Raw genomic sequence first — 14,641 nt, forward strand, 5'->3', positions numbered from 1 at the left:
GGTTGTTGACTGTGGTCCTCTTCAATGGTGGTGTGAAGTTGCTGGATTTTGGCAGGAAAAGGAACACGCTGTGGCACACGCCTGTCCAGAGCATCCAGACATGCTCGATGGGTCACATGTACAGTACATGCAAGAGCAGGGATGTTTTCAGCCTCCGGGACGTCACAGATCCTTGTGACAAGGGTCTGTCTATTATCATGCTGCAACGGGAGGCGATGGAGGCGGATGAATGTCACAACAACGCAGGATGTTGTGACAGGATCCCATCACGGTATCTCTGTGCATTCAAATCACCATCCAAAAAACACAGCTGTGTTGGTTGTCTATAGCTTATACCAGCCCATACCATAACCCCACCGCCACCATGGGGCGCTCTCTTCACCACGCTGGCAAACCACTCGCCGACATGACCGCCGTCTGTCGGTACAGTTTAAACCAGGACTCACCTCGCGCCGTCGAAGGTACAGCTCTTGCCTACTCAAGTTGGTTACGATGACGAACTGCAGTCAAGTCAGAACCCTGCTGAGGACAAGGAGCATACAGATGAGCTTCTCTGAGACCCTGTCTCTTTGTGCAGATATTCTTTGTCTGTGTAAACCAACTGCTGCATCCGCTGTCCTGGTGGCTGGTCTCAGACCATCTCGCATATGAAGTTGCCTGATGTGGAGGTCCTGGGCCAGAGCGGTTGCACGTGGTCTGCAGTCGGTTGCATGTACTACCCACTTCTCAGAAACCACACTGAAGATGGCTTATGGTAGTGAGTTGAACATTCAGACATCTGTGACTCTGTGTTGTGAGATAAAACTGGTTCTAGAGTGGCACTTTATTGTGACCAGCCCAAGGTACACCTGTGTAATCATGCTGTTTAATCAGCATCTTGATATACCACACCTGTCAGCTGAAAGTGCTCTTAGAACGCGCACACACACACGCACGCACAGACATCCAAAAAGCACACCAATGTATTATTTTGAGGACCTATTCCATCAGGTAACAATGTTTAAACGTATGCTGTTTTGTTGTTATCGTCTTTGGTTTCCCTGCATTTGGGTTTATTAAATTTGGGGTTACAATTGTAACATACATCCATTATCCTTAAAAGGTTACATAATTAAATTATATTCATAGAAAGTGTTACAGTGAATTTGAGAGTAAAATATAACAGCTATTTATTTGTTAAAACCTCTTGAACCCTAGGCCTTTTTTTAGACCTCTTCTTGAAAATTGTAACCCATACAAAAGACTATAATTCTGTAACTACAAGGTCTATTTTAAAAATGTTGATGGTTGAATAACACTAGGGATTGTGAGATTTGATGAGAAGAGTAAATATTGTGTATATGTTACTGGTTAATAGTAGCTGAAGACTGAACACAAACAGAGAAAATTCCCAGGTTCGCCTGAAGAAAAAGCACTTTAATTTATTAAATGAGGCCCTGGCTAGCCTAAAAACATTCCCAATTCATAGCACAAAGGGTGCAGGTGCCTCACAAAAAGATTTGGTGTAAATAAAGTGAAGCAAACCCCAGTTATAGCAGTTTGTGTATGAAAAAACATGCCAAATTCTCATTTTCGAACCAGGATTTGCAGCTGTTCCATTGTACTTTTATCTACTATATAACTATATATTTCACTATATTTCACTTTGTTTATCACTCATATTGTACAATCTATCATAACAGAGCTGTTTGGCATCATTTTGGCATCATTTCGAGCCATTGTGACCTCTCTGGGGGTCATCATATCTCTCCTCCATGCATTTTCCCCGTCTCTCTCTGTGTGTATGGAGCCCTTGCTAAGCCTATGGTGGGCGCATCTTATCATGTGACCACTCGTTAGAACCGGGTAGTTATTTCAAACACACCCATATGTTCCATGAAGTGATTGACAGAATTTTCAGCCACTAAAACTCCAAAACCGTGCCGCGGTCCCCCCCACCAAGCTCCAAGCCCCTATATGATATGATATATATATATGATATATGATGTGGCATATTGACCTCCATTTTGGCTCAGATGAACGGAGAATCGCCATTTTAAGTTTCAGACGTGCTCAGTGACTTAGCGAACACATTTGTCATAAGGAATAATTTGGGATTCCTCCGTTTTTGCCCTGAAAACCGACTCATGGTGTGATACGGTTCTAATGTTTGGCAGTGTTGGAGTTGTGCTTTCTGTGGCTTGTTGGCTGTAACTTTTGAACGCTTTCACGGAGAGAAATTCGGATGTTATAGCTTTGGGAAATGCTCGTACTATTTGCTGTGTGATTTGCCGGGGGAGATGCAATGGCCCCCATGTTGGAAGCATTTTCTGAGTAGTTGGATTGCCGGCTGTCGTGTAAAATGCATGATATTGTGGTGGATCTTCTTAGTTAGTTAGTAGAATAGTTTATAATGGTGTTTGCAGTGTGTAAAATGGTTTACATGATTAAGTTAAGGAGACTTTTTTCGAAAAAAATAAATTATTATTTCTTTTTTTAATTTCTATATGAACTGTGATTTCTACGACGCTCTCTTCGATTAAATATATCCCTGTGAACCCCTCGCTCGGGTCCAAGAGGTTGCATTGGTCTCTTCAACCCCGTCAGACCTACATTAGTATTCATTATTTTGTTCAAGTTTATGAAAAAGTATTTCAGTGTTTGTTGAACCCTTTCTTGACATTTTGAAATTAAACCCTACTTTGAGGAAAAATATGAGGTCATCGTCTATAAAAGTGCCATCTGTGACTATAGGAGACTGTTCTAACACTGCGCAGACGGTACAGTGTCTTGCTGACAAAAGAACTGTGTTAGGAATCAAACCATTGCCCTTTGGATACAATACAGTGTAACCACTGCTAACATGCAGCTTTGTCACTCGCCACCTTGACCATTTCCTCTCCTGGATCCAAGCGTGCCGCAATTGGGGCACAGAGCGAGAAATGTAATCGAAGAGAGCATCGTAGAAATTAAATTTCATAAAGAAATTTAAAAAAGTTCATTATTTTTTTATTTTTTTACGAAAAAAGTATCAGCAACTTAATCATGTAAACCATTTTACACACTGCAAACACCATTATAAACTATTATACTAACTAACTAAGACGATCCACCACAATATCATGTATTTTACGCCGTCACCGTCGATCTAAGTACCAATAAAATGCTTCCGAAATGGGGCCATTGCGTCCCCCCGGGCAAATCACACACCAGGAAGCACAAGCATTTCACACAGATTCCAGCGATAACATCCACATTTCTCTCCGTGAAACCATTCCAAAGTTACATCCAAGAAGCCACACAAAGCACAACGCCACACTGCCAAAACATTAGAACCGCATCATACCTTGAGTTGGTTTTCAGGGTCAAAACGGAGAAAAACGAAATTAATCCATATAAGAAATGTGTTCGTTAGCTCACTGTGAGTTTCTGAAACCTAAGAAGGCAATTTTCCGTTCATGTGAGACGAAATGGTGAAGATTTTGCTGGCCGACGAATCATATAGGGTCTTGGGGCTTGGGGGGATTGGGCGGCACGGTTTTGGATTTTTAGTGGCTGAAAATTCTGTCAATTGCTTCATGGAACATACTGGTGTGCTCGAAATAACCACCCGGTTCGAACAAGAGGTCACATGCTAAAATCCGCCCACAATAGGCTTAGCAAGCGCTCCATAGACACAGACAGACGAAGAAATTGTATGGAGGAGAGATATGATGACCCCCAGAGAGATCAAAATGGCTCAAAATGATACCAAACAGATGCCAAACAGCTCTGTTATAATAGCTTGTACAATATGAGTGATAAACAAAGTGAAATATAGTGAAATATATAGTTATTTAGTATATAAAAGTACAATGGAACAGCTGCAACTCCTGGTTCCAAAATGAGAATTTGGCGTGTTTTTTCGTACACAAACCTCTATAACTTGAGTTTGCTTCACTTTATTTACACCAAATCTTTTTGTGAGGCACCTGCACCGTTTTTGCTTTGAATTGGGAATGTTTTTAGGCTAGCCAGGGCCTCATTTAAAAAATTACAGTGCTTTTTCTTCAGACGAACCTAGGAATTTTCCCTGTTTGCTGTGTTCTGTCTTCAGCTACTATTAACCAGTAACATATACACAATATTTACTCTTCTCAACAAATCTCACAATTCGTAGTGTTCTTAAACCATCAACATTATTAAAATAGACCTTGTAGTTACTGAATTACAATATTTTTAGTATGGGTTACAATTTTTGAGCAGAGGCCTAAAAATAGGCCTTGGGTTCAAGAGGTTCTTTACAAATACAGTGTCCCATGACTGCCCCCCCAACGGCCCCTCCCGCCCCCCTTGAAGGACAAGTTAATTTTGCGTAATTTATTTACACGTCGGCATGTCACGACTGTCACTACATGGTCGCGCGTTTACAATTCCCCTGCTCTCTGTATTGCGCACGGCGGTGTTCCGCCCGATCCGCGCGCTCACACATGTGCGCACGATGCAACAGCCTCCCTCCTGCGAGTAGCACCCCCCCCCCCAAAGCTGTAAACCTAGGGGAAACACTGAAATATATAATGTAGGTGGGTACCATCCTTTTAATGAAATCAGCTTATTTTCATTTTTATATGTATCAGCTCTCTCGTGCAGGATATGACCGTTTGGGGGGGGGGGGGGTTGCACTTAATCTTGGTCCACATCCGAGAGCGGATCTTTGCTGCTGTCTGCACCAGATAGCCCCATTTCCATTAAATAAATCTAATCATATGGATGAAGGCATGCCTGGCTCTTGTGCTCACCCACATCATACCAAAAACAACATATGTTTCTATGCTATTTCTGAAGTCTCCTCTCAGGAGGCTCCAACAAAGTTACACAGAGGCCAGCAGTTCACTGCCCCTGCTCCAAATTCAGGATTATTCTCAGAGCAGTGCTTCTCCCCACACCTCCACTTGAATATGCTGTGGAAATGATGCTGTCCGTCGGACTCATTATTGTGCTTTGTAATCATAGCAACTACTGTGTCTCTCAGAAGCATTCTGGAAGGGATTCAAATGAGAGAAATCTCTGTGCAATTTCACTGAAACCACGTTCCTGCTGAAGGAGCACAAGCAGTAGGCTCTAAAAAAGAAATCAATGCTGAAATAGGTATCATCTTCACTTTCCTCATAACACTGTGAAGTAGACTACAAATCCAAATGGGAGTTATGCCACAGTTGTGGGTGGGTTCTTGGGTCCCCACTGAGAGCAACATTTGAAAATCCTGGGCACATGAATGCAGCTTTCACAGAAAAAAGGAAAAGCGAACAGCCCTGTAAATGCGGTAATATTCTACTTGAAAGCAGATTGGGTAGTTACTAGTGATGATAGATTCATGTGGAGTTTCCAGGGACTAGGCTGGCTAACAGGCTCATTCCCACTGTTCAATTATTAAAGCCCATGAGTTCAGGAACATCCACATGTTTCTGCACTCAACATATTTTATTTCATAGTAGTCATCGGGAGAGAATTAATTATTTACAGTGCCGGGTCCCTGGACATTTTCGAATGGTTCATTTTTGTTGGCAGCTATAGATGATTGGTTAACCTTCTCTTGTTCTATTGCCAATGGTTTCACACTCGCACAGAATAACTGTATATAAGCGTACCATACCACCAGGCATCTGCTTGTTGTTTTACCCCAGGGTGTGATATTACATTCTTTTTCATCACTGCAAAATCAATATCATTTGACATGAATCACACAATATCCCAGTGATCTTTAGTCTGTTTGTTTACCCAATAAATAGTCAGCAAACTTTCAGTATGCTCTGGTTTATCTCGTATTTCCCTTTATTTCCTCCATTCAGATCTACTGACTACGGCTCCACTTACGAGAGGATGAACGACAAAGTCGGATCCAAGACTGTCCTGAGTTACCTGTACGTCTGCCCAACTAACAAGAGAAAGGTGAGAAGTTCCAAGGAGTTGATTTTTCACAGTCCATGCAGATTCTCTCTCTTATCGATACACGAGCTGTGTTTTTGCTCATATCCTGTAAATTCTTAAATAGTGGACGCCCATGCAGAACAGAACTGGGCCTTTTTTATAACAGGCTTATGAAAGAGTCCTTTGCTAATATTTTCCCCTGTTTATACCTTTTGTAATATTTTAATAAGAAGTCTCCTTTTTTGTGATCTGTTTGAATGTTGTTGATGCAGACTCAAAACGTCATACTCCCATATGTGGAGTCATGATGAATCCAAGATAATACACATTTCCACATCAGTGATTCCATACAGTCATATCATACTTTTTATTTTCTGTAACAGAAATACTGTTGTCTTTCACTGATTATTTACAACCACTTTCTCTCAGATTGCAGTTAAGCTACGTTAAAACCTCAAATGGCAGAAGCCTTCCTGTTGTGGTCAACTTTTGATTTGATGCTTCACATGCCAACAGGATAGCAGGTGAAAAAGGAAAAAGGAAAAAACAAGGAAAAGAAAAAAAGGCACTTACACACTGAACAGATGATTCTTATGAGTATGAAGAACGATTACAACATTTAAACAAGACATGTAAATAATTCTAATAAAGCTGCATCACTTGATCCAATTGATCTGTCTTTCAGGGAGTTAATCATATGATCTCACTCCAGTGATTGATATGGAATTGCTGTCCCATACAACAAAATTACATTGTAATTAAACAACACAACAAACATGATATTTTTATTAAACACAGCCAAGTCATTTTATTGAGTTTTATTTAGTTTTGTTTCAATTCACCACACGTTTAAAACTGCGACTGTGATACGGAAGAAAACAAGTTTCCCTCAAAACAAAATGAAGAATGCAGTTTAGTTGTATGAGAAGGTAACTTTGTAGGAGACAGGTTTGGGAATCGATATCCCTGAGTTTCGTGTTGTATATAATTATATGTGTACATGTAGAAAGTAGCCTAATACCGAATGATAACAATATCAAACTTTTGGACTGATTTTGCGAATGAAAACTGTATTTGTGAGACTGGTGCGTATGACTCTGTTGCTCTACAGATTGAATTAGTGCTGTGGGGATTTATATTCTGCTGCATTTCCTACGTGAGCTAAAACATTGAATATAGAGGAAATCCAACTTGCTTCATTTAGTTGGTCAGTGTTTGCGTACCACATCTTATTTGAGAGTTTATGGTACAGTTTATCTGTGGACATGATGGACGTGTTCATTTATGGCAGTGCCTCCTTTCTGCATATGGATGTGTCTAGAAACCACTAAAAGTGGAATTTAAGTATTTTAGGTGACACAAAAAGAGTCAGAAAGTACGAGTATTCACAGCTGTCAACCATATGCCAACGTCTTTAATCTGCCCGAGAGTTCTGTCAATTACTCTTCATTTCATTTATATTCTAACATTCTAAGAATTGAGTTAACTGATCAGTATGTGGTTTGCACTGCATTTTCTACCATCTGCCTCAATCTTCTGTTCATTTCATTTAATAAAACAATAGCCTAACCTTCCTTACTTTCCCGTTATGAAAGATTCACATCCAGCTTCCACATTAGCTGAATTCAATTGTGCATGTTCTAAATCTCTAACTGTGATTCACAACTCCTTATCAGGCAGTAAATCTGATTCTCCCTCGTGTGGTAGAACTCTGCTGGTCTGGTGCTCCGAGCAACAATGTGATAGACAAGTGGAATTGTAGGCCATTGAGGTCAGACTGCTGTAAGCAGCTCAGTTAAAGTAGGAGTCTCGTCTCCATCTGTAGACATCTGTTTCCATATCAATATGTATCTAGTCAACATACTGTACAGGAATGAACAGTATCGCATGGAAGAACACAAAGCTGTGTAGATATGGATAAGCTTCTCCAATTGGCAATTAGTAATGTCTGACTACAAAGTCAACATTAGATATTTTCCATAAACGCTATATTAAAAAGATAAAATAATATTTTTTGAATGGTTCCTACAATACACGTAGAAAAAGTAGCAGATACATGTTTTAAAGGCAGGGCAATGATCAACTTCAAACATTTATTTTTAAATCCTGACAGTTCTGTTACTGTGGCAGGACTGTAGTGCTCGTCAGCGGAGTCTTCCTCAAGCTATTATGACAGCTGTGAGTATAAACAGCAGCCATGTTTGTTGTTTACGTTCATAATGTTCATTTTTGGGGCTTGTCTTTGGAAGGAGGACTGAAAGGACGGGCTGTCAGTGTTGGCAACTACTTGGCAACTTTCTTATTAGATTTAGTGACTTTTGGAGCTTTTTCTGTATTTCTGTTGGATCATTTTTTTTTAATCTACTCTAAAAGTTGCTCTTGCTAGTTTCTCAAGATTACAAGCCCATAGCTTTAACTTGACTATTGCTGACGAAAAAAGATTTAGCACAAGTATATTTATTACTTGAATATAAAGCAATGAAATGGACAGCTTCACTATTTACTACTACTATTCTCCTCGCTCACTCCCCCGGTGAGCACATGGAGAGAGGTGTGCGCCGTTCGTCAGCATGAGCTGCCCGCGCTGCGGCGGCGCAGAGCCAGTTGAGGACCAGCAGAGTTTCACTTTAAGGGCATTATGTGACCAGACATTAGCAATCCACTCGGCGAGGGTGGCTTCGGCCACAAGGGCTTTCCCCATTAACCTTTCATTGAGAGAAAATGACTTTTTTTTCATAATTTCAATTTGCACGCAGCACCAGGTAGCCAGCCAGAAGCAGAAGGATTACTGCAAGGAATTGTATGATAGGAGGAAAGTTAAAATCCCCCAAAAATAGATTGAATTAGCACTATTATGACTAGGGTTGGGTATCGTTTGGGTTTTTTCCGATACCGGTGCTAAACCGATACTTTAAAAACGATACCGGTGCCTAAACGGTGCCTGAAACGATACTTTTATTTTTTTAAAAAGCACAAAACGACGATGAACAACATTAAAGAAAGGCTATTTTTTATTGCCATGGCACATTTTTTTCTTCAAATTGAACAATATATTAACTGTTTAAAGTATACTATAAATATAAATAAATACAAAATACTTGGCTTCAAACTACAGCTTCAAACTTTTTAACTTCAAACTATGAACAATATATTAACTGTTAACAACAGTTTACAGTATACATAAATAAATACAAAACACACACACACACACTCTGTACACACACTTCAGCTTCAAACTTCAGCAATTCTTTTGCAGAAATATGAGCATATTTGCCTTCTCTGGCAAAATGCGACACCTCTCCTGACTAATTGCATGTCCTGCACAGGAGAAAACCCTCTCAGGTGGTGTCGATGAGGCCTGTACACACAGGTATGTGTCTGAAAGTGCAGACAATATGGGGAGGTTGTCCCGCTTCATCCACCACCAGGCTGCAGGGTCTTGTCCTGATGGGATTGAAGGCAGACTTTTGTAGATCTCAATCTCTTTCTGGACCTGTTCAGCGATGGAGAGGGCACTGCCTTTAGTGGTCGTTGCCTGAAGAATTTCTCGGTCCTCATCCTTGAACAGCTCCTCTAGGGCTGACTTCTTGGCACGCTTGGCACGAAAAATACATAGACGTAGTGTTTAGACAAACATGCTTCAAAAGAAATACATTCATTTGAGATGTTTCATGATTATAGACTTACATGTTTCTCTGCCTTGTCCTCCGATCCATCTTCCTCAATGTCTTGAAGGCCCTCCATTGGAAGCTGTAGACACAATTTTGCACATATAAATAGCAATACTTCATCATAGAAACTGTAATATGGCACACATGGGAAACAAGAATGAGCATAAAATACCTGTTCTGTTGCACTGCCAACTGCTGCTTTCTCCAACCTGTCCCAGGCATCAGCAACACCACACACAAGTCTGCCCTTGAAGCGAGGGTCCATCAAAGTGGCCTCCTGGAGGAAGTTCTGAATGTCTTCATCCTGTAATGAAAACATGACAAACTATTTCGTGTCCAACTGTAAAAATTATATGGTTTGCCCTCTTTCTTTGTAAGCAATAAGCATAGGCTCTGAATGGAAATGGAAAATACCTGGTATCGTTTTTTCAGATCTCCCCAGACATTCTCTTTAACAGCACTGGTAAACGGAGTGTCCTCTTCAGCCACCTTGAAATGCACCTCCAGCTTAGTCAGGATGGGGAGAATTTGGCCACATGTGGGAGACTTCTCACTGGATACACAGAGGGTTGAGGTGTACAACAACTTCATGATGTTGACAAACTCCTCTGCTTTCTGGAAGTCGTCACCAGTGAGCCTTTCCAGTCTGGGGTTAAAAAGAAGATATGAAGATAAGAATTAAATATCAACTATTATTATGTTGTTACTCATTGTTTAACAACTGATCTTCTTATCCATCAACTCACCTGTCTTTCTCCATCGGCTTCCTGAGTCGTTGGTCAAGTGATGCTGCCTGGATGGCCGGGTACTGCTCCAAAAACCTCTCCACCATCAGGAAAAGGGAGTTCCACCGTGTTCTGACATCCAGAATCACGTTGTGTTGTGGCAGATCTGAAACACAAATATGCATTTTGATTTACAATCTACACTGCTGAAGATATTTGAAACAAACATATTTTTTAGATTCATAAGGCTACGCTACTTAACTTACCGAGAAGTCGCTGCTTCTCCTGCAGAACGGTTTTGGCCATGGTGGACCTCTTCAGCCACACCACGACAGCTCGAAGTTTGGCACACCACTTCGTAATGGCACTGAAGCTGTAAACCTTCTGTGCTGCCAGGTTTAGGGTATGGGCGAAGCACCCCACCTTTAAAAATGTCAATGTCTTCAGTGCGACATCCATATTGCTGGCGTTGTCTACTGTGGCAGCTACAACTTTCGTGTTCAGAGAGAATTCCACCAGAATGCTATTTATCTCATCTGCCACCACCAGCCTGTCTGTGACTCATACACAGCTTTGGTGTTTAGCACCTTCTGCTTAATGTGGCCATGACTGGTGTAGTGTACAGTAACTGTTAAATAGTGGTCCTGTGCCACACTGGTCCACCCATCGCATGTAATAGCAGCCTGATTAATTTGTGCTAACTCCTGAATAACATTCTGTTTCTCAACAGAGTACCATGCAGGAATTAGTGTATTGGACAGATCATCCCTGGATGGGGGTCGGTAGCGAGGATTGAGGGCAGTGGTCATCTCTCTGTATAAAATAAATTTGAGGATATGTATTAGTCTTTTTGACGAATTGTCTTAATGGAACAGATTTTATACAAATATTGTTTTCACATCACTTTTTTTTACCTGAACCATGGAGATTCCACAGTGGAAAAAGAATGCAGTCCCTTGACCACAAATTTGGTCACAGACCTGTGGAGTTCCTCCACCTTCTCTGTTGTTAAAGGAGCCGTCTTTGCCAATGTGAATGGGGTCACTGTTGAAGCTGGAGAGCCAAAAATAATGTTAAACATTTTACAGGCAACAGAAGCATCACTGCACATGCCATCGCTAGTTTCATTAACACTGACTTGCTATGATAGCGTCAGGTAGCCTACCGTTTGCTAGTAGCTAGCTAGCTAACTTGCATGGTTATAATGCCTAATTTATCATTTGTTATTAGGCCTACTTTTATAAATGCAAGATTTGCAATCAACGTTACATTACTAACCTGAGGTAAGGCTGCTGTTGTCATCATCATCGGTCTCCACTTTTTCAGGGTTGGGACCAGTCTCCCCATCGCCGGGGCGACCCACACTGCCCGCTGATGTGCTGGACATGGGCTCACGCTCACGCAGGCAGTCGAACACGGTGCATGCCTCCGCTTTCAAGTGGATGTTATGCGTTGCCAGATGTTTCATAAGATTTGACGTGTTCCCCGCTTTACACGCAATTGTTTTGTTGTATTTGCTGCACGTCGCGCTGTTCGAATCTTTTTTTGCGAAATACAGCCAAACTTTCGACCGTTTACCTTTCGGCATTTTCAATGTTAAAAGGTTGATGGCTAGCTAGCTACTGTAGCTATACAAACGTAGCTACCGTTACCTGCTGCCTGCCAGGGCGGAGTCATCAGAGTAGTGTAAAAAAATATATTTCTTATATATATTAATTATATATATCCTATAATTAAATATATTAACTCAATATATTTTTTATAATAAATAAAAGTATTTTCAAAATAGTATTTCAATCGGCTCAGGGGCTCAGGCACCGAAAGGAAGCACCGAAATCTGCGTTGCGTTTCGGTCCGGTAGATACCGGTCGTATAGGTACCGGTTCCATATTGGCACCGAGTTTCGGTACCCAACCCTAATTATGACGGGTCCTAGTGCACACTATCATGACATGTCCTAGTGCACCCTATCATGACGGGTCTTAGTGCACCCTATCATGACAGGTCCTAGTGCACCCTATTATGACGGGTCCTAGTGCACACTATTATGACAGGTCCTAGTGCACACTATTATGACAGGTCCTAGTGCACACTATTATGACGGGTCCTAGTGCACACTATTATGACAGGTCCTAGTGCACACTATTATGACGGGTCCTAGTGCCCCCTATCATGACAGGTCCTAGTGCACACTATCATGACGGGTCCTAGTGCACACTATCATGACAGGTCCTAGTGCACACTATCATGACGGGTCCTAGTGCACACTATTATGACAGGTCCTAGTGCACACTATTATGACGGGTCCTAGTGCCCCCTATCATGACGGGTCCTAGTGCACACTATCATGACGGGTCCTAGTGCACACTATTATGACAGGTCCTAGTGCACCCTATCATGACAGGTCCTAGTGCACCCTATCATGACAGGTCCTAGTGCACACTATCATGACGGGTCCTAGTGCCCCCTATCATGACGGGTCCTAGTGCACACTATCATGACGGGTCCTAGTGCACCCTATCATGACGGGTCCTAGTGCACACTATCATGACGGGTCCTAGTGCACACTATCATGACGGGTCCTAGTGCACACTATCATGACGGGTCCTAGTGCACCCTATCATGACGGGTCCTAGTGCACCCTATTATGACGGGTCCTAGTGCACCCTATTATGACAGGTCCTAGTGCACACTATTATGACGGGTCCTAGTGCACACTATTATGACAGGTCCTAGTGCACCCTATCATGACGGGTCCTAGTGCACCCTATCATGACGGGTCCTAGTGCACCCTATCATGACGGGTCCTAGTGCACCCTATCATGATGGGTCCTAGTGCACCCTATCATGATGGGTCCTAGTGCACACTATCATGACGGGTCCTAGTGCACCCTATTATGACAGGTCCTAGTGCACACTATTATGACAGGTCCTAGTGCACACTATTATGACAGGTCCTAGTGCACCCTATCATGACGGGTCCTAGTGCACACTATTATGACGGGTCCTAGTGCACACTATCCTGACGGGTCCTAGTGCACCCTATTATGACAGGTCCTAGTGCATACTATTATGACAGGTCCTAGTGCACACTATTATGACAGGTCCTAGTGCACCCTATCATGACAGGTCCTAGTGCACACTATTATGACGGGTCCTAGTGCACACTATCATGACAGGTCCTAGTGCACACTATTATGACAGGTCCTAGTGCACGCTAGTAACTAGTTATGAAACACACACACACACACCATTGTGCGTATGTAAATACTTTACCAACAATAAATTGGATTTTGAAGTTGAATGAGTTACTTGGACTATTTTTTTGGGAATAGCTCTCTTTCGGGGCACCCCCACCCCACAGGCTTCAGTTCAAACGCATTGCCTGCACTGTCTATATTAACGCCCCTGATTAGCACTTTGCAAGATACAGTGACATTGAGAAACATATTTATATGCTAGAATTATAGGAGTGAAAGAGTACATTTGTAGTATGCAGACCTATAGGACATAATGTGGATAAGTCACAGCCACCAGATAAAGAGAGAAGACTTGACCTGCTCTGACAGGTGCTGCAAAACTTAAAAAATGTTATCCTTGAAATTAATCATTTTCTCCAGGTGCCTACCTGCAAATGTTGAATACATAAATATGTGTGTGGCATCAACAAACAGAAGATAAAGCATGACTCCCGTGTTCGACGAGGACGTGCTCGGGTTCATCAGACTCACTTTTCCAAGACCGAGCCAAGGTTCTGACCCTGAATATGTTGCTCGGTGCCGGAGTTAATAGGATCCCGGGACAATTGAGCTTAACCACGTCAGGGCGAGGAACAGATCCTAGCCAGCACTGATTCCTCCTCTTGACTCACTCCTCCTGCCTATCTTATGTGGAGAACATTTAATTCCATTACAAGGGCATTGCAGCAATGTATTCCCTAAGGTTCTCTCTGTTGTTCATGTGAGGTATCTGTTTTTTGTTATTTTAGTTATATAATTATTTGATAGAAAAACTTTGTTAACGCCCCAAGGAGGAAAACTATAAAAATATCCTAAATGTAAATAACACTGAGGAACAATATTGTTCGGATATCAGTTTCGCCAAAATATACACAAGACATTTGATATTTTAAAACTAATCTATGTAAAAAAAGAAGATGTATGGTGTGCATGTTACTGTGTAAGTGAGTCATCAAAGGACAGAGCTAAGAACTTGTAACAATCTCAGGAGAATATTTGACTCTAATGGTTGACCTCTGGCTCTGCTGGGGCCGACTCCCCCTCCGCACCTTATCTCTGATCTAATTATTTCGATTTGCCATCCCGTAGATGGATGCAAGTTTGCCTGTCTGCTGGCTAC

The 14,641-nt window shown here is 41.8% G+C and overlaps 1 protein-coding gene across 1 annotated transcript in view; it reads left to right on the top strand.

The window, feature by feature from the left end:
• sorcs3a (sortilin related VPS10 domain containing receptor 3a) overlaps positions 1 to 14,641 on the top strand; it is a gene marked incomplete at both ends in the record, with an annotated part of 219,611 nt that overhangs the window by 118,583 nt on the left and 86,387 nt on the right. The window contains one exon of the mRNA XM_079160322.1: positions 5,808 to 5,907. Coding sequence (XP_079016448.1) covers positions 5,808 to 5,907 — 100 coding nt within the window. The remainder of the gene's footprint in view (positions 1 to 5,807; positions 5,908 to 14,641) is intronic.

This window comes from Pholis gunnellus, assembly GCF_910591455.1.
Source record: "Pholis gunnellus genome assembly, chromosome: 5".
Taxonomy (NCBI): Eukaryota; Metazoa; Chordata; class Actinopteri; order Perciformes; family Pholidae; genus Pholis; species Pholis gunnellus.